Source organism: Trachymyrmex cornetzi, unplaced genomic scaffold (assembly GCF_001594075.2).
Source record: "Trachymyrmex cornetzi isolate Tcor2-1 unplaced genomic scaffold, Tcor1.1 scaffold99, whole genome shotgun sequence".
NCBI classification, from domain to species: domain Eukaryota; kingdom Metazoa; phylum Arthropoda; class Insecta; order Hymenoptera; family Formicidae; genus Trachymyrmex; species Trachymyrmex cornetzi.
Window position 1 is genome coordinate 2,008,190 of NW_017300343.1, and position 23,325 is coordinate 2,031,514.

The following is a 23,325-nucleotide window of genomic DNA, read 5'->3' on the forward strand; positions in this document are numbered from 1 at the left end:
TCCTATACAATAATGAAAAACATAAAATATATAATATATATTGAAAAACATATAATATGGAAACGCACGCGATGTAAATCTGAACGATAATTCCGCGCTTCATTGCTTAAAAATTGTTCACCGACTGTAATGCTAGTTTTGTTTGAAGATCACAATTTCTATTTGTTACTATAAGATATGATAAAATATGCTTACAATCCAATGAACTCTAAATAGCAGCAGTATTTCTTTTAAGATCAATGCGATAAAGTGACAGCGAGGTAAGAAAAAAGATGTATAGAATTTCGATTAATACATAAATAAACGCGAGAGTTTGTTATCCAATTATTCCGTGATATTTATGCACAAACTTAAACATAGCAGTATCACTTTCGATAGATCAGAGAAGATGATTTCTGTTAGCTTTGAAATTATTAAACGACTGAATGTATGACAAAAGATATAATACGATAAAACTTATGAAAAATCTGAGAAAAGAATGTGGCGTTTAAATAAAGAATACTAATTGAAAGAATTACTATAACATTTCTTTCATTATCGGATCAGTTTCATTATCGAAAACAAATATAATATATAATCACTTATAAAATATGGAAATATTATGAATATCATAGAGAGACCTCTTAACATTTGAATTCGATTCTTGCTAAAATTTATGTTATTTTCTCTTTCTTCAAAGCTAATTGAAATCTGCTAAATCTTTAATAAGACATACGTGATACTGCAGCTTTAGATAAATACTAATTGTAAGTATAGAAAATACAGTAGTGTAATAATCTATATTTCTCAAAGAAAGAATATGATATTAAACAAAGAATTGCTCGTTAAATATTGCGCAGTTTTGTAGGAAAAGTCATGAGAGGAAAGCAAAAACGAGCGTAAAAATAAACGTGCCCGCGTGTAAAAAGAAATAGCTTTCTCCATTCGCGATCTGCCCAAATTGCTTTTAATATTTCACTGTCATCGTTTGGTTGCGTTAATAATTTTTATCTATTGCAAAAATCTTTGCAAAAACTTCATCGAGGCTGCGCGATAAATTTTTTTTTCTTTATTTTTTAATTTGGGGAATCATACAGAAAAAATATAACATAGAAAATCCGTTTAGAATATTTGAAAATTTAAAGACAGTCATATTTTTAATGAAAATATATATTGTGATTCAAATTGTGCAGCTGGGCAGATCGTTACGGGATGTAAACAAAAGAATATGGATGCAATACGATTTTATGATTTTTTTACATCAGCTATTTTGCAATAATACGAACAATTGCCATTCGAACGACAATGTCGTAACATGAGTTGTCGTCCCTGACCTTACGTGCTTATTCGCTCGAAACAAAAAGTTTCAAGAAGTCAATTCTTGCGACTCGTTACAACGAGTTATTACACGGCATGTACAAATCCGCGTTCGAAAGTTGCTGCGAAAGCTTTGCTGTCCTTGATCATCAAAAACAAAGTTATTCCTATATTATTATATATATATATTATTGTATTAAACTTTGTATTTTAGAACAAGCGAAAAGCCCGTTAGAATAAAACGTATTGAATTTCATTATCGAATTAGTTTATCAGCGATACTCATATTTTAGTATAAATTAATTTTAATCAGGATCAGAAAAAAGCGGCGATTCAAATCTTAATTTTTTTCCAACCCATGCGACGTTGATTAAAATAAACTTTAAAATGGTATAATTTATGTATATTACTATTATGTTATTATGTATACAGCCATGACATGCTACGTAGCATGTCACAATCACCGCGTGCGATCTCGAGAGCCTTAAATATAAGGAAATTCGATATGACGATGACGAGAGTGTTCGCAACGACCGTCGAAGAAGCCGTGATAGGTATTGTACGAATTTCCTGAAAAAAAATGATTGAAAACAGAAAAACTATAAATATATATAAATACATATATACGTACATATATACATATATTAATAGAAGGGGGGAAAAAATTTTTGCTATAACACTTCGTCCATTTTTCTATATGGGCAGCTCGTTGCACTCGTAACACAAATCCTTGGCCTTGTAAATTATTATCCCTTTCAGCCATTTTTCCAACGAGAAACACCCTCTGTTTTCACGATACAATGCAGAAAGTACGTGTACATCGAAGAAATCGAACAGAATCAAACAGAATCGAATTTGATTTTTGTGCTCCCTATGACTCTCTCTCTCTCTCTCTCTTTCTCTCATCTCCGTTTCTTTCCTATGCAAAATTGCCTACTAAACGATAATAATCTCTTGGGATTCGATTTCTACGATAGCGTGGCCACTCTTTACGTAACGATGGGACTCTTGTAAAGCTTTGCGGGGCCCAACAGAGAGCGATCTGATGGGTGGATTTAAATAAGAATTTGCGAGAGCATTTTCTCCGCCTCTCATAATTTGAATTTGAAACGATCATTGACGATTGATGATATGACAGATAATACGTATCTCAGGTATTTAATGTTAATTCCTGAGTAGAAAGCATGATGACATCGGCAATGGTGACACGCTGCAAGAGAACCGAATGATTTATTTGAATGATTCAATGTATCTCATAGAAATAGTATCATTTCGTTTGGGATCAGTTACGTGCAAGAGCGAAAGTCGCATAGGATAGTTGATTTGCGTTCAGCAAACGTTTAGTCTTCCTATTGTCCCCAAATTCGCGCGTTCAAAGTGTAAACTGTGTGAGAAATATGACAGAGAACAAATACGAAAATACAAAAATTCGTCCAAAACATTATCCAGCAAATCATCGTCAATGATCGCTTAAATAAATATCCTTGAGAAATCAAATTGTAGCATCGAAACGAAGCCTGGCTAGAATACTCAATGAAAAAGCTGCTTTCAAACTTATAATAAAAACATTAAAACCTATATTTCCGTTGTGTTTTATTTCGAAATAGATTCTATGCATATAAGGATCTTTTCGCATCTTTTTTTGATAAATAATGAATTTCTTTATTAAATAATTTATAAATTAATATACGTAAAACTTATTTCTCTAAAATATATTACTTAATTAATATAGCTTTATGTTAGATTTCATAACAATTTTGCAATTGTGAACTCATTATATAATTCTAATCAAAGAGTCTTTACGTTTAATAAAAAAAACAGTTTGCTTTGATCGATCTTTACGCAATTTGTTTTTTGACGTAAACAGTTGATTCAATATACTCTACTGAATATCAGTTGAATATATATCAGTCTGTTAAATATAACAGAATGTTTGTTCTTAAAAATTGTTGATACTGTTTAAAAACGAATATCCCGTAGTTACGTCGACTGTTTATATTCTATTTTAATATTGTTTCTCCACAACGTGAATGTAAAATCCGGGATTCTCAATCTGATTGAGCGGTTTAAAGTCACTGTAAATAGTGTGTTTCGCCCTGTAGCTGAATATTTCGGTCAACATGTCGCGAAAAACTGTCAATCTGTGAGGATAATACGACAACCTAAATTCGCTGATATACTCGGGATCTTTGTTCTCCTCGTCCAAAGTGATAATGTAATCCATAGTAACGATCTTCGGTTTTCCAGAGACAAAGAGCACTGATGTTTTGATATCCGTCATATGCTGACTCTGCGATATGAAAAGTTGACAATGTTTAGTCCAAAATTTTCTCAAATGACAAGAGAAAATTTTACAATTATTCAGATACGACAATTTAAATAAATTAGAATAATTCTAAAAAATTGAAATAAACAATCTCAAGACTTTTCTGAATCACTATATGCCTCTAACACGATAATAAATAATTACACTTGTTTTTAATGACACTTACATTATAATATATGCATTTTGGAGGAGTTTGGCCGGTTTTGATTATATAATCGTAATTTCTGTGATCGATGAGCAATAAGCCCCCCGGCTTTACACAACGTTCAAAATTCGCTAAGGCTTGTCTGAGAACAACAAAATATATATTTTATGAATAATAAAAATTCGTAAAACATTCTGCATTAAGCTAATCTAATCTAATATGATCTATATGATGAATTTAATACCTCTGCTCTCTCTGATCATCGGAAGTATCAGGCATGTGGGCAAAACTATTTCCCAAACATATAACGGCATCAAAACCTTCTCCAATAAGATGGCTAATATCGTTGGGTAGAGTTAGCCAATTCGCTTCTTCGATCACTGTTATAATTCAAAAGGTCAAGATAATAATAATTGCAGACTTAAAGAATTTTTTAATAATAACATGTATGTATCTGAGAAAATCTTTGCTTTATTTTCTTCGACTTTTTTAAAGGGTTTTATAGGGAAGGTATTTTTCGATAGTTTAAAACTAATTAAAATATATGTTTCGATCATTATTATATAACTTTAAATGTAATTACTTGTTTCAATTTTATTGATATATGTAAATTATTTACGTTTTCAATCACATTGAAATCACGAGATCAAAGGCTAGAAAGTAAAAAAACGAAAAATCGCGATCGACCTTTGGTAATAAACATAAAATCTTTTCTGTACTTTTTTATTATTGAGCAATTCGTTATAACAAATAAACTGTTTTTGAGCGATATGCAATTGTTGTATTTTGAACTACTTTATCTGGTTTCAATTTCACAATAATCGCGTAATTATATAGTAATATTTAATCAGATTCTGCATACGTTAGCAATAACAACTTTTATCGATACGTATAACTATCATAAACGCACATTCTTGCATCAAGGCAATCTTACATCATGTTATTTTGAGTTTGTATAGGAAGACGAATTAGATAGTTTAAGTTTTGAGATAGTTGTTAATTTTTTTATTTTAAATGAGTTGTTTTATCATGTTAATTATTTCTTCTGCACTCGAAACAATCCGCTGAACAAACTAATAGCAATCTTACATCAATACAGTTAAATTTTCTCAATAATATGACTGTTATGTACATATAACATATCATACTACACATTTACATTGTTGAGTGAGAATTTATAACATTGATTGGATATATATCATAATATTGTAATGTACTGTTAATTTGTGTTTAGCGGCAATAGATAACAGTTCTGTATGTCTTAAAGCTTATATTGAATCAATTGATCGCTTCGATCTACTCTAACGTAACTTTATTATCGCTTGAATTATCTCCATATTTCGGAGAATATTTTCCGTTTCATCTTCCTTTAATTTTTTCCAATTGTCTTTAGTCAAAAAATTCGATCTTATCGAAATATTAAATATCCAACTTGCTTACCCCAGTTATCGAAGGCAGGCTCCTTTCTACGATCCCATCTGGATTTTAACGCGTACTTGAGCATTTTATCAGACGCATCAACGCTGACGACTTCAAAACCCTCTTCCAGTAGCATTATGGAATCAACGCCAGTACCGCAAGCAACATCCAATATTCGACGACATCCCTTTTGCCGTAGCAGATTCACCAGGAAATCCCGATAATTCTGTGTACGTTGATTCTTGTCACCAATGAAGACCTCCCAGACTTTTGCCGCTTTGCCGTCTGCGTACTGATCCTTGACTCCCTCAGCTGGCGTACCAAGAGACCGGGTACGAAATACGGAATCCACCATCGTGAGGATATGAGACCTTACGACAGAATTATGGAATCAATGCACATCTTATCAGATGTAATTGTAATATGAAAAGGCAAAAATATATCGAAAAGAATTAATGAGCTAAAAAGGAATATATGTCGCTATTTTGCCTTTGTCATTTCAATCAGTATATATCATAGACATAAATGTATAGCATAAATCCAAGACAAAAAAAATCCAAAATCAAGACATAAAACGTCTTAGGCCAGTATTCATAGTCAGATCTTATATTTAAGACCGTCTTAAGTACAGTCTTAAGATGTCATGAACCAATCGGAGGACCACATTAGCAACTTAAGACATTACTTAAGACGGTCTTAAAATAAGAACCGACTATGAATACCGGCCTTAAAGATGTCTTTGAGACATCTTTTAAAAAAATGTCCTTTAAGACGTCTTACATCTCGTTTTGGGATCTTTTTATCTTTCTTTTTTATCATTTCTTTTCTTAACTATATTTACTATACGACCATGTAGATTTAATCTCGAATATATTTACTTTCATTATAGTATCTTACATAATCTCAGTTGACTATTTTTCTTATTATCTTACGTTAGTTTTTTTTTTATTACATTATGTATGTATATATGCTAATTGCTTTTTTAAAATAATCAGAGATTAGTTGTATATTCCGATGAAATTCCTATCTGCAACATTGAGATTGCTTATATCATACTGTTCCACATAAATTATTGTTATCTCACATAATGTAGTTAAGGCCTTTTGGCATAAGTCAAGCGTGCGTTAGATTTACACTGAGGACAAATGGGAGAAGGGTGATCTCTCCCTAACTCCATATCACAATGCCACGTGTCTACCGGGAGTAATTCTATTGTCTCCTAGCATTTTCTATTTACTCCCGAGGATGTTAAGATGCGTTCTAATTAAGCGCGGTGACGATTTCGGTGCAAGATTAAACGCGGAAACGATCGTGTAACTAAACGTGTTAACAATGTAATTCTATGTCATCGACACGTTTGACCTCAGTAACGTACAGCCGAAGAATTCTTCGTGATAATCGATATTGGTTCTTGCAATAAAAATGAGAAAATAAATTTCTAATTTTCTCTGTTATTTTTATTTTTCTTTTTTCTTTATTTTTCAATAATTCGATCAATTTCGATTTACCATTACGAAAACAGAACAAAGATAAGAGTATGCGAACAGTTCAGTAAACTCACTTTTTTAACAACTTGGAAAAGATCTGAATTTAATTAAACTACAGCAATATACGTATAAAAATAAATAAAATCGATACAAATCTAAATTTAACGCAAAAATTTATTTTTTCCTTTAAAAGTATGCATCAAGTCGATCTCTGTAATTGCACTTATTATTTCTTCTGTTATGAAACATCATACCTCCAACAACTCGATCCGAAGAGGAAACTATTATAGCTCTCGTCCGATACTGAATATCAATACAAAAACCGCATTAAATATAAATGAAAACTGCCGCAGTGATACAGCAATCACCGCATTTATATACGTCGTGATAATAAGAGCCGCTGCGATAATGTGCATGGATTCGCACACAGCCAATGATTCTACTGAATTACTTCTTAATATGATGTAACAGTAACATCACACTGGCAGTTCTGTTTAGTAACGTTTGATAAAAACGGACGATTCATGCAAGTCATCAATTATTATATCCGAGCAATTAGCAAGTCCCTCACTTTGTATTCAACTGTCAATTAAATATCGCCAGTTACTCGTGACTCAAATCTCTTCTCGTAATCAGAGTTCAACATTTAACGCATTTATTCCTCTATATTATCTTTTTGCGAATACAACGAATTTTTATTGGCTACAATGACGCGTATGTGTTACAAGTGGCAGCTGATAAACAATATTATGTCGGCAGGATTCGCTGTCAACAATTTCTGAGAGCTTCAAAAATTATGGGAAAAAAATAGGCTCTCAATATGAAATGTCACCATCGAAGGTAATGCCGAAAATAATCATTATGTAAATAATTTCATTCTAATTTTGTCTGTCAATGTAATGTGTTCGCTGTACGATTGCTATATCTATTTTGGTACATTCTATTTTGTTTTTTATACTTGATTATATTTAAAATCTTCTCATTTCTCTTATCAAACTATTTTTTTGGTTCAAAGTTCGCACAAGTAAATATTATTGTCTAATAGCTTGTCGAAAATTCGAAACTAGTGTACTTCGCGTAGTTCGTCACAATAATAACAGATAGATTCCCACGAAAATGTACGTACAAATATTAACGCAAATATCGTTGAGAATATTCATTTCTTTGGTATATCTTAAAGATTATGTATTTCAACGTATAGAGAATTTATAACGTCATGTTACGTCATCATTATCAGAGGATAGTACATTTTATATGACGCAAGCGATGAATTGATGACTTGCAAGTTAATAATCTAGCAGATCTAGCTGTAGCGAATAAATAAAACTATGAAAGATAAACGTAATCGATCCGAATGTGTATTTTTACAATATTTGTTTAATATGACGTATATGAGGTTTGATTAATATAAAAATAAATGTTTGGCTCACGTTTGCACGTAAAGAAAGAAATAGCATTCTGAAATATATTAATAATACATTCCAAGAATAATGGATTCTTTATTGAAGCCAACAGAATATTCGTACATTTCTTATAATTACAATAAATACATAACAATAGGATGAATCAATTATTCTTAGTTTATTATGATACTTTAAGTACTACATATTTTACAAGCATAAAAAATGTATTATTATTAACTTTTTCTGTAACAAGAGGAATTACGCATGTCTGTGAATTATTCAGTATAATGCAAATGACAAGCTTACTTATAAACAAAAATTAAAATATTTACCTTTATAAACATGAAGGGAAGGGCTACACAATATCTCTATTTCAGCTATTAATTGTTCTTATTTTAAAGAGAATACATCACAATCAAGTATAAATTGGCAGTCATGTAGTCAAAGATTGTTATGTATCATTCAACCTCTTATTTAAAGAACTGTTTTTATAAACTTATATCTCAAAATACATAACTATTACTTAAATGCAACAAAGTTAATGATAGAAAATATATTCTTTTTATAAAGGAAAAATTTTAAGTATAGAAGTAAAATTTATATATATGATACTGAAACACTTTCTTGTGTAACGGTTTCAAATAACGAGTTATAAAAAACTTGAATAAAAAAATGCTCTTATTGTATAATTACATAATTCTATTTAGTCATTTATATTATCCTTGTTATCATCTTCCTTTGTAACAGAAATAGGAAATCGACGGTATTGCGTTTTTTCTTATGTGCTTAAATGCTTCAAAATTTTGCCGTTAAATTTATGAACTTTATTTAGAAATATACACAGAATCTCTTCAAATGTAACGTTTATATGAAAAGTATTGATTATATGACGTGCGTGAAAAATGTTAAAGTTTACAAATGAAGAATTTCTATAAGTAAATCATTAATTATGCTTAATATTTGGAGTCGTGCACAACAATCTGTCGAGTGCAATAGATCAGTTAAAACACTAACAAGATTTAATTCATTTTCTGAAACTATGCAATGATCAGATGAAGATGTTGAACTATATCACTTTGTCAGATGCAGCAAATTTTTCCTGCGCTCTCACCCAATCCTCACTTCATAACAATTCGTACTCTCATATATTTTTCAAATCATCTGGCAGCTCGTTCTTAGGATGTTTATTTTCAAAGTGTTGTTTGTAAGTCTTAGGATCTGGCATTTGGGCCTATAAATAAAAAAAGAATTGCCAAATCTATGCCAATAAGCTTCCAAAAATTTACAGATAACTAAGATTCTGACCTTGCATACACTACACACATGCACAAGTGCTTTCTGCGCTGCCTTTTTTTGATCATTGGCACTGTGTCCTTGCTGTTTCTTTAGTTTCGCACTTTTTTCTGCCGCCTTAGCTTGAGACTGTATCTTTTGTTGTCCACGAGCCATTCTAGAAACAAGAAGAATCCATAAATAAGTGAAAATGTAACATTGGCAACAAAACAATAATAGCACAATCTTGTTTTATTTTTTGTTAACATGGGATTGAATTTAGAATATTAGTCTAACATACCCTTCGTTCAATACAGCAAATACGAAAGTTATTTAACGTACCTGTTAATTGTAACACAATGTGTTGTATTAGTTATATTATTGAGTAGAAAATTACAACAGGTACATTACATATATAACTTTGTGTTTACTGAATATCTAACATCTCTCTCTTTTTACGAGAAAAAATCTAACTAATCATATCCTTCAACAGTTGTCACCATCTGTCAATAGGATGAGCCTCCTCTCTTTTTCTCTCATAATTGTATCTTGTTTCTATCATATCTTTCGAAATAAAAAAACAAAACCATATTGTACCCTACCTAGCTGCTAAAATGAGTATCTGCGAAATTTACGCTCGTCTAAATTGTTTACGTGTCTCCCCGGTCGCGATAATCGCGAAAATTGCTACTATATGGCCCGGAGCAAGGTGTAAAATCACTCGCGGTCACTGGAAAAAAAAAGTGCAGGGAAAACTTTCTAAGAAGAGAGAGAGAGAGAAGGTAAGAGAGAAAGACAACGAGAGAAGCTCAGGATCTCTGTGGTGTATCATCTGGGAGCTGTGCTCTCTCGCAAAATTTCTCTCATCAATCACATATTCATCTAGTGCAGATAGTGTAAGATAGTGCAGCTGAACCGACGTCTTACCTATCCGCAGACGGCGAATAGATGTGTTCGACAATTAAGGGTGCCTTCCGTTCGACGACTCTGATATTTCTTCCGCGACGACGGAGGCGCGGGCGATACTCACCGATTATTACCGCGGTGAGAGGGATTCGTAGAGAAAGCTTTTCTTTAGGAGGGAAAAGCCAAGGCTGATGGAGAACAAGTAGAACGTTTTTCACGTGCTACGAGTACACTGGCGCGGGATAAATAGCGCCAATAGCGGTCGTCAAAACAGGAATCGCATATATCGCGAATGCCGTCGCAGCGACTAGCAACGTATATGCTGTCGCTGTCGGCTAGCAACGTGTATGCTGTCGCTGTGCACATCTACGATTCTACGACAAGCTGCTGAGAGCAGCTGAGAGATCCGTGAGTTTCGGACTATTCCCCCTCCGTCTCCTTTTGCCGCCGAAATTTGACAAGTTATTCTGATACTGTTCGAAACTTCCAAGTTGCAACGCGATGCAAACTTTCGTATTATGTGAACTGTTCGAAAATTTATTGCCGGTACTGAAAGTCTATAGTGTACGTAACGTAAATTATAGATTTTCAGAACTGGCAGTCAATTTTGGAATACAGCTTTGATTGATATTCGTTAGCGCGTATGCATATACAAAAAGTAAAGTTTTCAAATGTCAGACGCGCGATTCGCGGTACTTGTCTACGCAGTAAACAGCCAATCACATTTCGAGAATTGTGAGGAGACACAGTCAACACAATTATCGTTCTATCTTTGTCATTCATTGAATGGGTGCATCCAGAAGCACGACCGCTCACTGGTCGGTATTCATAGTCGGATCTTATATTTAAGACCGTCTTAAGTACAGTCTTAAGATGTCATGAACCAATCAGAAGGCCGCATTAGCGACTTAAGACGGTCTTAAAATAAGAACCGGCCACTGAGCGCTCGGTGAGCTCTTGCACCTGATTGGCATATTCCATTAGATCGAAAAATATAGACCAAACAGATACAAGAGCTTAATGAGCGCTCAATGAGCGGTCGTGCTTCTGGATGCACCTAATGTCAAATAGGATAAAATTATGTTTGTGTCGAGTGTGTCCTCTAAAAGGAAAGCAGCCTTAGGCCGGTATTCATAGTCGGTTCTTATTTTAAGACCGTCTTAAGCAATGTCTTAAGTCGCTAATTCGGCCCTCTGATTGGTTCATGACATTTTAAGACTGTACTTAAGACAGTTTTAAATATAAGATCTGACTATAAATACCAGCCTGAGAATGGACGTTCCGGCCTCTTTCATGTATTATCCCGGATCTACAATAGGGTTTTAAGCCTTAAGCCATAAGAAATAGGCGAATCACAGTCGCTTATTCTTCTCGGATTCGACTGTAATTGGTCAATTTCTTACGGCTTAAGGCTTAAAACACCTATTGTAGATCCGGGGTTAAACCTCGTAGGGTAAAGGCTTAAACACAATAGGTACAGGCAACAGGGAATAACGAGCCGTCCAATCAGAGCTCTGGTGTGCAAGTTCGATATTATATCCCAGAGCCTATTGTATTTAAGCTTCAATATTCACGTTTTTGTGGGTCTTTTCCATATTATTACGTGAATTAGACAAGAACAAATAATCAAAGTTCATTATTCATATTTGTCTAATCAGACTCAATAATTGAGTGAGCGCTCGCTGCTATTGGCTACGTTCAGCAAACTCAACAGTTGAGTCTGCTGAACACAGCCAATGAATACAGCGCGTGAACGTCAATTCCAAACGCAGCCGAGATGAAAATTAACTGAGCAATTCACTCGGACTTATCATTTCATTGGTAATCTAATAAATTTGCTCACTTTCGTAATTTTCATCTCGTTTCAAAATACACAATTATAGGGCCAGTATTCTTAGTCAGATCTTATATTCAAGATCGTCTTGAGGACGCTCTTAAGAAGTCACGAACCAATCAGAAAGCTGCATTAGCGTCTTAAGACATTACTTAAGACGGTCTTGAAATAAGATTCGACTATGAATACTGGCCTAGGTCTGTTCGCGTTGCTTGCACTTTTGGCATTCGACATCTTTGCTTTTTCTCTTTTTAAGGCAAAATATGTATCTATCTCATTTTAAGTGCAAAAATATTTGGGGATTTCATGCAACGCCAACAGACCTATTGATTCCCCAGGTTCAGGATTTGAACGGTCACAATTTTTTCAGTGAGTCGGTACTCTATGGTGCATGCGTATACCTCATGGCTTATCGCAATTGGGGAAAATGGCTGATGATTCGTCGGGACGTGTTTTGACAATTTTAGTTACCTGAGCCGCCTGAGCCTGATGATCGACTGTGATCGACGAGTTACGTCGTGGTGGGAAGCATAATTTCCGTGATATTTCTAGCGGTGATATCGTCGTGATGTAAAAGCCAGCAGTGCGTTCGCTCAGCACATCCTGCTAATCGTCTGCTTATCCAGTGCGTAACTCGTTTTAAACGTGCTCCGACTTGTTTCTACTGTCAGGAGATACTTCTCGAAAGAATGATATCATCTCTTTTTTTTCAATAATGACATCTATATGTGAAACGAGTCACTACCGATAAGTAGTAATGTGATACACGAATGTATGTGTGCGTGTATATATGTGCGTTACTATGAGCGAATCTATAAGACTCGGCCTGTCATTTTTTCATTTGAGGTATTGTTTTTCATTCACGATTATCACGCATGATACAGTATCTGTGTTTGACTCAATAATACAACGAGAATGTACTAATATGTGTCTTTATTCCTGAATTCATTTTAATACTAAAAAGCATGAATCATTTATTTGAATACGTATATCTGTTACATATTAAAACTATAAATTTTCATGAATAAGTATTTTTCTACATAGTAGTACACGTTACACAGTGATTTTTATTATATCGTATAGGTGAGCATGCGACAGATCTACTGCATTCTCTGACGTAAGATCCTCCATGTGGCTAGGTGGATATAAAACTTGTGAAAAGTTGGAGTTGCATCATGCCGAATTAAAGATTCCAATGTATATCTTGTATAGTTTCTACAATCATGGTGTAGACAAGGGATCATTAAGGCAATAAAATGCCTGCCATGCAAATTAATAATGGGACAGCACTTTGCTAGTCTCAGAGACTTCTTTAGAATGGATAGTGAAAGACAGCCTACTGAGATATGCGCTAACGCGCTCAGCCACCCATTGCCCTTGGATATGGTGAATCGAGATGGCAATGAAAGTTTGCCCGATAACGAGACTAATGGCAATGTACCTGTAACGAACCCTAATATACTGCCGAATAGACCAGAATGTAAACTAGAAGGGAATTTGGACAACGATCGTTTAAACTTAGATGTAGACAACCATAATTCTAGATTTGAATCTTTGTATAGTCAACCTGTTGAAACTCAGGATACAAAGCAAGTTTGTAACAATGGTAATGTTACGAGCGAGCCATCATTTAGACAACAGCAGGAAGCATGCTGTAGTAGTTCTGGTGGTAGCAACAGTAGTAGCAGTTCTGAAGATAGTCCTGTAAATCCACCTTTAAGAAGATCCTCTAAAACTTTGTCATTTGGGAAGAGAAAAAGTATGTGTATCAAATTAATTTCTCACATATATAGATATTGTAATATTGTACAACGATGACTCAAACTTGTTTGTTCGCATTAGATAAACAGCGCAACAAAGATCAAAGCCCAATATGTAATCACGTTTTATCATCGAAAAAGAAACGTAGCAACTGGGTATTGAAATTTAATTGCGCCAAGAGCAAAAGCTCAAAAAATACTGACATTATTCCCGGCCAAGGGAATGGTAATTCGGATTGTATATGCACCGGTTATAGGAGAACAGAGGAGCATCCTATGGGTGCGGGTATCGTGTTTAATAGTCGATCCGCTCCGCAAAGTCCCGTTCTCGGGCCTTTGCCACCGAGTCCCGTAATTGATTTATCGCGATTTAACCCCGAAGAATTTCCTATGGAAGTACGTGTCAATGAAGTATATAGCAAATTTTTAATTTTTTTAAAAGAAATTTACGAAAATTTGATTTTACTATATTCATCTTTTTTTTGTTTTTAAAGGATTGTGACGAACGTGCTCGAATGCAACGCGCACGAGAGATGGAGGAAGGCGTTGAGCCTCCTCCCGGTTATAGGCCTAATTATCCTACAGGTATACAAGTTCATCCCAACGGAATAACGGTGGACAGTTTAGCGGCATTGTTCCAAGCACATGCCGGTATCCAAGCTGCCGCTCTTACAGCCTTATCCCAAATCGACTTTACATTAATTCCAAATATCGAAAGACCTGCACACACGCAAGTAAGTCCTTTTTTTTTATTCAAATTTATATTTAATATTTATATAAGAAATCATAAATTCTATCGATCCTTTATGAAATAAATTTATATGCTAAAAAATAAAAATTATAACAAATACAAGTATACATATAAAATTTTACCAGTGTAAGAATACAGATTGGGATATAAAAACTGCAGAGATCAACATCAAACAAAAATTAACTTATAATTTAGAATTATTTGATTTTTAAAACGAAAAGAGAATTTCATTTTATTCACAACCATTACAATCATTCTGAATTAAAAATGATGGTAGTACATAAATTAATATGATATACATTTTTTTATTTTTCTGGTATACATATATTCAACCTCTAAAATATTAGTATATATTTATAATTCATGTTATATATTCACTGTTTCGCTATTTTGTAATACAGGTCGATTATGTCCATTGTCTGGTGCCAGACTTAAGGTCGATTACAGCCTGTTCTTTCTATTGGGGTAAGATGGATCGTTACGAAGCGGAACGTTTATTGGAAGGCAAGCAAGAGGGTACTTTCTTGCTGCGAGATTCCGCGCAGGAAGAATTTTTGTTTTCCGTGAGTTTCCGTAAATATGGACGCTCGTTACATGCCCGGATTGAGCAATGGAATCATAAGTTTAGTTTTGATTCACATGATCCAGGAGTTTATGCTTCCGAAACAGTACGTATATGTATATTTGTTCGCATTTATTTCATATTTGCATTTTATTCCAATAATCGATAAACACGATATAATCATGATCGGTATATATCTTTACAGGTATGCGGTTTAATCGAACATTATAAGGATCCCTCATGTTGTATGTTTTTCGAGCCCATGCTCACTATCCCGTTACATCGGAATTTCGCATTTCCGCTACAGCACCTGTGCAGAGCGGTGATAACTACGCGAACAACGTACGATGGCATAAATAAGCTGCAGTTGCCAAAGACACTTAAGAGCTATCTCAAAGAGTATCACTATAAACAGAGAGTACGAGTCAGACGATTAGACACAGAAAATGATTCACACACGGACTGTAGATCCATATCATGTTTACCGATATGAATCTCTTCGTATTAATATTCGATAGAATTTTATTATATGTTGCATAATTATGTTTCTTTACCTATATTTACAGAGTTGTACTGCCGTATCAAATACGAGCGGTACATGCATATAACATTGTAATATCAGGAATATCATCACTCTGACACACAATTATACAAAATATCATTGCAATATTAGCAATAAAAGAATTGTATTCGTCTTAAGCGATACTAGATACTGGGGGAGATGGCGTAGTATAATTAAAAAAAAATGAAAAGAGGAAAGATAGGACTTGTGCGATTTTGAGCGCGACAAGTGTCTATGTTCATTTGACGAGGTCTAGTAATCTTCTATGTAAATACATCAGGAAGGCAGTGCTTCATACACTCGCACAGTGTATTGCGAAATCGTGTATTATGTAAACTTCAATATTATTGCTATTGTTTTTATTATTACTACTACATTTATTTCTTTATTTTATTCCTAACTATATTATCTTTTAATCATTACTTTAAATATGCATAATTTAATTTTAAAGTTACGGGAACATGCAGTTTGTATTCTGATAATTTTTATAGATCAATACCAAAACTTAACGTCTGAAAGGCGTGGCAATTTAATTTTTATTCTTATGAAACTATGCCATCAAATTTAACGTATTTAAGTAGCTAAAATTATTAAAAAAAAAAAGAAAGAGTGAGAGAGAGTGGGAGAGTCTGCAAAATCTGGTTCATATTACTCCTATTGTGCCTATTTATAATGTTAAATATTATTAGATAAAAGCTGTCTGTGTTGATGTTTCTCATTGCCAGATACGAAAATCTATAATTTGTGTAAATTCTTTAAATTTCAACATGTGGAGTGAATATCAGATGCAGTGAATTGAATTTGGAGTAACAATGCAAATCATTGAATATTGATAAATTTGCAAAATATATGATATTATAGAAATTGTTAAAAGTATTGGTTAATGGTTATTCGTATAATGAACTTCGTATTAAAAAATAAAAATTTAATATTTATTATGTGTATATATTTTACTTCTCTCTAATCCTAATATCGTGATCATATAGACATTTTTAGAAAAGGTCTATATAATGATTAAAAATCAAAGCTAAAAACAATTTTTTTAACTGTCACATAGTTTGTGTAATGTTTTTTTGTAAATAGAAAAGTCTTAAGCCTATATCTACATGCCTATCTAATGTATTTTTGTTTCCTGTTTCTTGTTTTTTGTTATTTTTATCTTGTTTTTTTACTTCTTATCTGGATTTTTGTTTTTTGTCGCCCGAGATAAAAGTGAACGAACTTCGGAAGAAACAGGAAATGAAAAAAGTAAGAGGTAAAAAAATAAGAAATAGGAAACGAAGAGAGCATTTGTAGAATAGGCTTTAAGCTATCATAAGAAATTGTTCTATGTGATAAATTTTTTAATTTATTAAAAATATATGATTTTGACATTTAAATATTTCCATACTTTATACATGTCAACATAACAAAACAAGAAAGAAATATTTCAATAATTTTGCTAGATTGTTCGAAATAAGGTAAAGATCTCTCAATGTCTTAGTCTTACCTCTTAGTTCTTATTTTAATACTGAATTCTTGTACCTATGCAGGGTACCTATCATGAAATATGTCGGAATGGATTCTGATCGGAATTATTCTGTTTTCCCTAGAAAACACAATAGAAATCTAGAGAATAATTGAATATTTCCGATCGGAATCTATTCCGACTTGTTCTATGATAGGTACCCTGATGTATATCTAAATTTCATGATAAATTTAATACCACTTCTTTATTGTTCTTCAAAATTTATATTTTTAGTATATTTCACATGAATAAATATAATCTTGTTTTATAAATAGAATTCATTGGAATGTTGAAACAATATAATTTTTATAAGTCGCAGGAACAACAAACAATCAATGTCCTAAAATGTATTGCGTGACTGGTAGCATTACTTTATAGTTGAAGAAGAAGAAGAAAAAGAACAGAGCTATAAGAAAAATGTCTGTTATATTAATGTAAGAAAAATATTAAGATTTCTGTTGTACGAAGGATTACAAGCGATAGATATAACGTCTTTTACATGCATAATTACACAAGATTCGATACTATATTATCAATACTTTCTATTATACTCGCACCGTAAAGATTATTTATGCGATTACTATATATTATGCACAGAACTCGATTTAATTGATATCGAGATGTTTTAATTGGGATAAATCTAAAGATTACGATAAGCCGTGTAAAAAGGATACTGACAAAATTCCTTTCCCATTCTTCTACCATGTATAACTCAGTAACGAGAGTGTATCGAAAATACCAATACTTGAGAAAAGATCGTAAACTTCGTATAACGTTATCCATGATTAATTATCACTTGAACTTCTGGCAAATCGACCTTGATAAAAGAATTAATAGTACATAAATAAGTAGCACAGCAGCGTTTGCAAAGCATTAAAAAAGCGATTATACAAATGCGCTTTTGTTACGCTTTGTTAACGCTTTGTAAACGCTGCGTGCTATTTGGGAAATGTAATTAAACAAATTGATCAATCACAGCTAAGAGTTTTAAAATTACAACTTTACGTTTTCAATAATTTTCAACTGCTATTAATTCGAGTTACATGTGTTTCTCTGCGTGGCACTAAAGAACTATTAAATTGTTTTTGTCGGCAACGCCATATTTCTAATTTCATATCAAAAGGTCTGTTTTCATGGAACGCGTATTTATGAATTTATATTATTTTAGCGAATTCGATTGGACGCACTGGGACATATTAAAGGTACACTGATTTAATCTGAGTGTAAAAGTAAAATACAAATATTTCGAATTATAACGTACATATTATATATTTTACTTAACAGAACCATAACATAATGGCTGCATTTAGCACAACGTTTATTTTGTAACTGTTGATTGAAAGTTTTCTTCGCGCTGATTGGATTATACTTTTAGATCTAGAGGAATATTGGTCCTATCTCAGAAGACAATCATAAAACGGCTGCAAAACTGTTGTGTTCTGCTTAACGCAGCCATTATTTAGGATTTCACCGTTTTGACTTGTTCTATATTTATATTAAACGTATGTTTACGTCAGTTTGTGTATGAAGATGTAAACATATCAGTATAACACATTGAGTGTGTCCAATCGAATTTGCCATTTTAGAAATGACAGAGTAATGTACATTTGTACCAACGTAGATTAACTTTATAATCCTAGTTTGATTAATTCTCTATATCCTATATTTCTAATTCTTCAAATTAAAAAAAAGATAAAAAGTAAGTTAAACCAAGATTAATTAATTTGATCTATATTGGTAGAAACTAGCATAAAATAAAAATATGTCTCTCCCGGAACAAAACCTACGAAAGATTTCGCGATACATAATTATCGAACTCGTTGAGTGCTTTTCGCATCTCGTCGTACTTTGCGCGATCACACGCCTCACGCAGCGGGAGCCAGGCAAACGCTTGATGTTCATTCGACAATCTCACAGGCTTGTCCGGATTGAGCAGCTCCGCCAACCAATAGATAACGATTTTCGGCTTTCCCTTCACTTTATACGTCATTTCGTGCCTCGCGTCCTCGAAGATTTTCAAATCATTTGGTACAAATCCAGCCTCTTCTTGAGTCTCGCGCAAGGCCGTCTCCATGTCAGATTCATCCGGATCAACATGACCTAAGACATCGAGCAACACTCAGTGACCGTCAAGTCGAATAATCTTCTTTAGTGAAAAATTTTTACAGGAATTTTTTTTAATTAGAAAAAAGTGATCTATAATTTTTTGTTTATATTTTATTCGATTTAAATTCACAGCAATAAAAGAAAAAATATAAAAGTGTTTACAAATTTTTCATTTTCTTTTGTCAATAATATTAGAATTTAAAAAAAGGAACTTCAATATAGAGAATTCGGTCACTTATTACATTATACCAGAGAAAAACCTGAAAGCGGCCATTTAAGCCTTTTTCGTGTGACGCTCAAAAGCCCCTACTGTATACTATCGACACCAACATTATTTTTATAAAATGATATGTCGATACTGCTGATGAAATCGCTGATAGTGTCGAAAATTGATGTAGTGCAAATCGGTGCTAAATCGAAAATTGATGTGAAATCCACATCCACAAATTATGGATGTAAAGATAATATGCATATATAATTTTATGTATATACTTATGTTTAGATAACTGTTTTTTTTTTATATATAGACTACTATATATATAAATTAAATATTTAATAATGATATTGGGCATTCAACAGATTCAACAGTTGAGTGAGTGCTTGCTGTTATTGGTATTCTTTTAGATTATCTAATCAAAATTTTAGATCTAGAAAAATACATCAATGGTTGCGTTCAGCAGACTTAACTGTTGCGAAGCGGATCCGTGAGCGCTCGCTGCTATTGGATGATGTAGAAGAATACACCAATAGCAACGAGCGCTCACTCAATTGTTGAATCTACTGAAGGCAGCCATTGTTTGCGTTCAACAGAAAAAGCAGCTTTGCGACTGTTGTAAAATTCTTGAATATGATTGGTTTATACATTTAGATCCAATGAGGAACTAAGGGCAAGACCAATCATATTGAAAAATTTTACAACAGTTGCAAAGCTTTCTCTGCTGAACGCAGCCATTGTCACGTTATGTAACAGAATATACATGTGTTATTTCATTATCCAAAGTTGAATATGTTATGCCATTTAAATACTTTATATAGAATAGCCTTCAATGTGTACTAATTCAGTGTAGCGCGAATGACCGAACTTTCTAATCACACGTTCCCGTAAACTTAATCGCGCGATGTGAACGAAACTTTAATCCGTTTGTTCGCTAAGGCTAAGATTGTCGCGTAAGATTAACTTTAATCGCGATTAAATTTACTCTTTTTCTTTTTCTAATTTTATGAATTAGAAAAGCACAAATAGTAAAGCAAACGAAGATAAAGTTAATCTTATATTGGTGTAACTGAGTTTAATAAATCATTAAATATAACGTTCAGCTGTCGATGTAAAAGCATACTAACCTTTAGGCGGCGTCCAGTGATGTTCTCCGTACGATGTTTGCATTAACAGGTATTGAATAGTACCTTGAAATCGACGAAAAATCACAAGACCGCAAGCGCGTTGCTGCAATGTCATGATGCTCAACAGCTGTGAAATCACTCACGAAGACAGTAAAGCCACTGAAGCCCGTAATGCCCGTATCAAACCAGTGTTAGAAATTGCATGCTGGAAATCGATTCGACCAATCGAATTAAAGCAAAGTTTCGGAATAGCGATTTGAAATTCAGGTTGGTATTTATAAGGTTGTTGTTGAAATTAAAAAAAATTTTTGCATTTAAAACAAGTATATGTATATTCGGACACTGAAGAGAAAAAAAATGGAAAATTATAAATCCAAAAAAATGTAAGTAACGCGAACAAACCTATAATCTGTTAAGATCGTACTTTAGACGATCTTAAATATAAGAACCGACTCTGAAATATCAATTTCATCTAACTTTCCAGTATACAATTTCAATATCGAGCAATGATTTTATATATATATATATATAGTCACGTGATGAAACTAATTGAATATTCCTTTTCATTAGCATTAAAAATAGAATGCAATTTTAAAAGCGATTACTAATTATTAATTTAAAATTAATCATCTAATACACATATATATTTCCATATATACATTTTTAATTAAGAATAATTTTTATAACTGAAGCAAGCAACGAAAATTTACTTAATTCGCTGTAAAATTTTGACAAGATGTATCATGCAGGTGGAAATAAATTTTAAAAACATACTCGTCTCTTTGCGACTTAACGAATATTTTACGAAATATTTTCGGTCTTCTTTTAATTACTCGCAAGCAATGGTCTTCGAATTCAGAGGAATGTAATTTTATTTTGTAACATTTTTTAATATTGTATTAGTGATATTTATAGAACCCAATACAATACTTATTTATTTTCTTTCTTGAATAGTCGTCCGATTTTTGTACTTTTGCAAAGGAGGGTACAACTTTCACTTTTTCGTTCAGGCATAATTTTATTTTTAAATTTTCTAATGTATTTTTCTTCATGGAAACTGAAAATTATTATAACACTTGAGAAAAAATACGATAAAATAAAGAATAAACTCCTAAAAATAGATGAGACAGCAATTTCGTAATGATGTATATAAGGATTTTATTAACTTTATTTCATACACATACATGATGTACCAATTTTTCCTTGAGTATAATGTCATTATTGCGATAATTTTCCATAAAGAAAAATATATAAGAAAATGTAGATATGAAACGATCCTCGAACGGTCATGAAAAAAGTTGTACTCTCCTTTCTAGCTCAAATATATAGAGATGAAACTTACAATATTAAAAACTTCACGACTAGACATGTCTGTCGTAACAAACTCGTCTAACTCTAAGAAGCGTATAATCAGACGTGACAACCAATAGGTTCTGCTTCTCGAGTGAAATATTTTCCGTACTTCTCTCTCTCTCTACATCGTAATTATATGTACACATACACATTAATTGACAGTATCAGAAAGGAATGCGTTCACCCTCTCTCTTCACGATTTTGTCGAAAGAAAGAAAAGAAAATGTTCGACGACTCGATCATGTCGTGACACGAATTCGCACGTTTGACAGGAATCTGAATTGGGAAACAATGCGTGTTACCATTTTATTATAAACGTTTTGCTACATTTTGGCTAGATACCGATCACCAGAAAACACTTAGCAAAGCTGTATATGTATGTACCTATCTACAGAGACCGATGTGTCTATGTATGTAATTCACGTACGTGTTATGTGCGCGTCGAATGGTTGTCGGGCGCAGCCACGCGGGCGACTACCGGCGGGAGTAATATGTTCTTTCGCGATACTTACATACAAAAAAAAATCACAAGAAAACTCCCCCGGCGTTACGCCAAATTTGACTCTAAAGCGTCGCCCGTGTAGCTCCGCGATTCTAATTGTCACTTGAATTCTTCTCTCACGCGTTAAAATTATGAATTGTCTTTAGATTTATATCTTCTTCTTCACTTACGCATCGATCGTGAATTTATACATTTATTTCGTAAAGCAAGCCGGCGAAGGGTGAATTTATGTATAGATTACGATAATTAATTCGTCTATATGTCGGGGATGTGTATTATTAATGCTACCTGAAGGACCTTACGTTAACATTAATAATAATAATAATAATAATAATGATAATCATTCCTATTTATGGTATTGTATGTGTATATCTTTATAGAGTCATTTACAACGGCCGCTCTGGATTACAATCCTTTTCTTTTTATTTTACATGATAATAATAATGATGTTCGATATTGTACTCAGGATACTAATTCTGATTGACGTAGGAACAAACGAAAAAAAGAAAACGATTATTATCCTCCAGTCTAATTCCTTAAAAGTGATTGGATATATATATATATCTCTCTCTCTCTTTCTCTCTTTTAGAGAAGTGTGTGAATGTTTGCATCTAAATTGTCTCTCCTTAAAATGTAAATCGATAACATTATTACTATGTCGTTATGTTACATTATCTCGCTTATTGGTTCATGGAGTAATCCGATGACACGAAACTGGTATGGTTATGCATAAAGAAGATAAGTCCCGATGCCAGTGCTGCGTTAATCATTTACTTAGAATTTTTGTCAAGAT

At 33.0% G+C, this 23,325-nt stretch overlaps 4 protein-coding genes across 12 annotated transcripts; 1 reads left to right on the forward strand and 3 right to left on the reverse strand.

Moving 5' to 3' along the window:
• Positions 1 to 3,097: 3,097 nt before the first annotated feature.
• On the reverse strand, positions 3,098 to 7,029 carry Gnmt (Glycine N-methyltransferase). Of its 2 annotated transcripts, none has more exons than XM_018521399.1 (5): positions 6,928 to 7,029; positions 5,208 to 5,557; positions 4,012 to 4,147; positions 3,789 to 3,909; positions 3,098 to 3,586 (listed from the first exon to the last, which is right to left on the reverse strand). In XM_018521399.1, the coding sequence occupies exons 2-5, from the start codon at positions 5,539 to 5,541 to the stop codon at positions 3,302 to 3,304; spliced, it is 876 nt and encodes a 291-aa protein (XP_018376901.1). In that variant the 5' UTR covers positions 5,542 to 5,557; positions 6,928 to 7,029; the 3' UTR covers positions 3,098 to 3,301. The 2 variants fall into 2 exon arrangements, with proteins under 2 accessions (XP_018376901.1, XP_018376899.1); XM_018521397.1 differs by having other exon boundaries at positions 5,208 to 5,569.
• Positions 7,030 to 8,772: 1,743 nt separating this feature from the next.
• LOC108770132 (zinc finger protein 706) lies at positions 8,773 to 12,628 on the reverse strand. 6 transcript variants are annotated; one of them, XM_018521466.1, is made up of 3 exons: positions 12,560 to 12,628; positions 9,382 to 9,526; positions 8,773 to 9,307 (listed from the first exon to the last, which is right to left on the reverse strand). In XM_018521466.1, exons 2-3 carry the CDS (start codon positions 9,523 to 9,525, stop codon positions 9,218 to 9,220), a joined length of 234 nt encoding a protein of 77 aa, XP_018376968.1. In that variant the 5' UTR covers position 9,526; positions 12,560 to 12,628; the 3' UTR covers positions 8,773 to 9,217. The 6 variants fall into 6 exon arrangements, with proteins under 6 accessions (XP_018376968.1, XP_018376962.1, XP_018376966.1 ...); XM_018521460.1 differs by having other exon boundaries at positions 12,490 to 12,564; XM_018521464.1 differs by lacking the exon at positions 12,560 to 12,628 and adding an exon at positions 10,379 to 10,586.
• Socs36E (Suppressor of cytokine signaling at 36E) lies at positions 12,597 to 15,898 on the forward strand. Of its 3 annotated transcripts, none has more exons than XM_018521456.1 (6): positions 12,597 to 12,671; positions 13,172 to 13,847; positions 13,931 to 14,244; positions 14,343 to 14,582; positions 15,001 to 15,267; positions 15,367 to 15,898. In XM_018521456.1, exons 2-6 carry the CDS (start codon positions 13,367 to 13,369, stop codon positions 15,652 to 15,654), a joined length of 1,590 nt encoding a protein of 529 aa, XP_018376958.1. In that variant the 5' UTR covers positions 12,597 to 12,671; positions 13,172 to 13,366; the 3' UTR covers positions 15,655 to 15,898. The 3 variants fall into 3 exon arrangements, with proteins under 3 accessions (XP_018376958.1, XP_018376957.1, XP_018376956.1); XM_018521455.1 differs by having other exon boundaries at positions 12,637 to 12,713; XM_018521454.1 differs by lacking the exon at positions 12,597 to 12,671 and adding an exon at positions 12,853 to 12,934.
• A 3,055-nt stretch (positions 15,899 to 18,953) lies between these two features.
• Positions 18,954 to 20,938, reverse strand: Apf (purine phosphoribosyltransferase family protein Apf). Its single transcript, XM_018521459.1, has 2 exons — positions 20,678 to 20,938; positions 18,954 to 19,330 (listed from the first exon to the last, which is right to left on the reverse strand). The coding sequence occupies exons 1-2, from the start codon at positions 20,790 to 20,792 to the stop codon at positions 19,014 to 19,016; spliced, it is 432 nt and encodes a 143-aa protein (XP_018376961.1). The 5' UTR covers positions 20,793 to 20,938; the 3' UTR covers positions 18,954 to 19,013.
• Between the last annotated feature and the right edge of the window lie 2,387 nt (positions 20,939 to 23,325).

Coding starts and splice junctions, on each gene's coding strand:
- LOC108770132 (XM_018521460.1), bottom strand. Junction 9,308..9,381: donor ATGTGTGTAGTGTATGCAAG/GTCAGAATCTTA, acceptor TTTTATTTATAG/GCCCAAATGCCAGATCCTAA.
- Gnmt (XM_018521399.1), bottom strand. CDS start 5,541: ATGGTGGATTCCGTATTTCGTACCCGGTCTCTTGGTACGCCAGCTGAG. Junction 3,910..4,011: donor GATGATCAGAGAGAGCAGAG/GTATTAAATTCA, acceptor TGTTGTTCTCAG/ACAAGCCTTAGCGAATTTTG. Junction 3,587..3,788: donor CAAAATGCATATATTATAAT/GTAAGTGTCATT, acceptor TTCATATCGCAG/AGTCAGCATATGACGGATAT.
- Socs36E (XM_018521456.1), top strand. CDS start 13,367: ATGGGACAGCACTTTGCTAGTCTCAGAGACTTCTTTAGAATGGATAGT. Junction 14,245..14,342: donor CCGAAGAATTTCCTATGGAA/GTACGTGTCAAT, acceptor TTGTTTTTAAAG/GATTGTGACGAACGTGCTCG. Junction 14,583..15,000: donor AAAGACCTGCACACACGCAA/GTAAGTCCTTTT, acceptor TTTGTAATACAG/GTCGATTATGTCCATTGTCT.
- Apf (XM_018521459.1), bottom strand. CDS start 20,792: ATGACATTGCAGCAACGCGCTTGCGGTCTTGTGATTTTTCGTCGATTT. Junction 19,331..20,677: donor TCACTGGACGCCGCCTAAAG/GTTAGTATGCTT, acceptor TCGATGTCTTAG/GTCATGTTGATCCGGATGAA.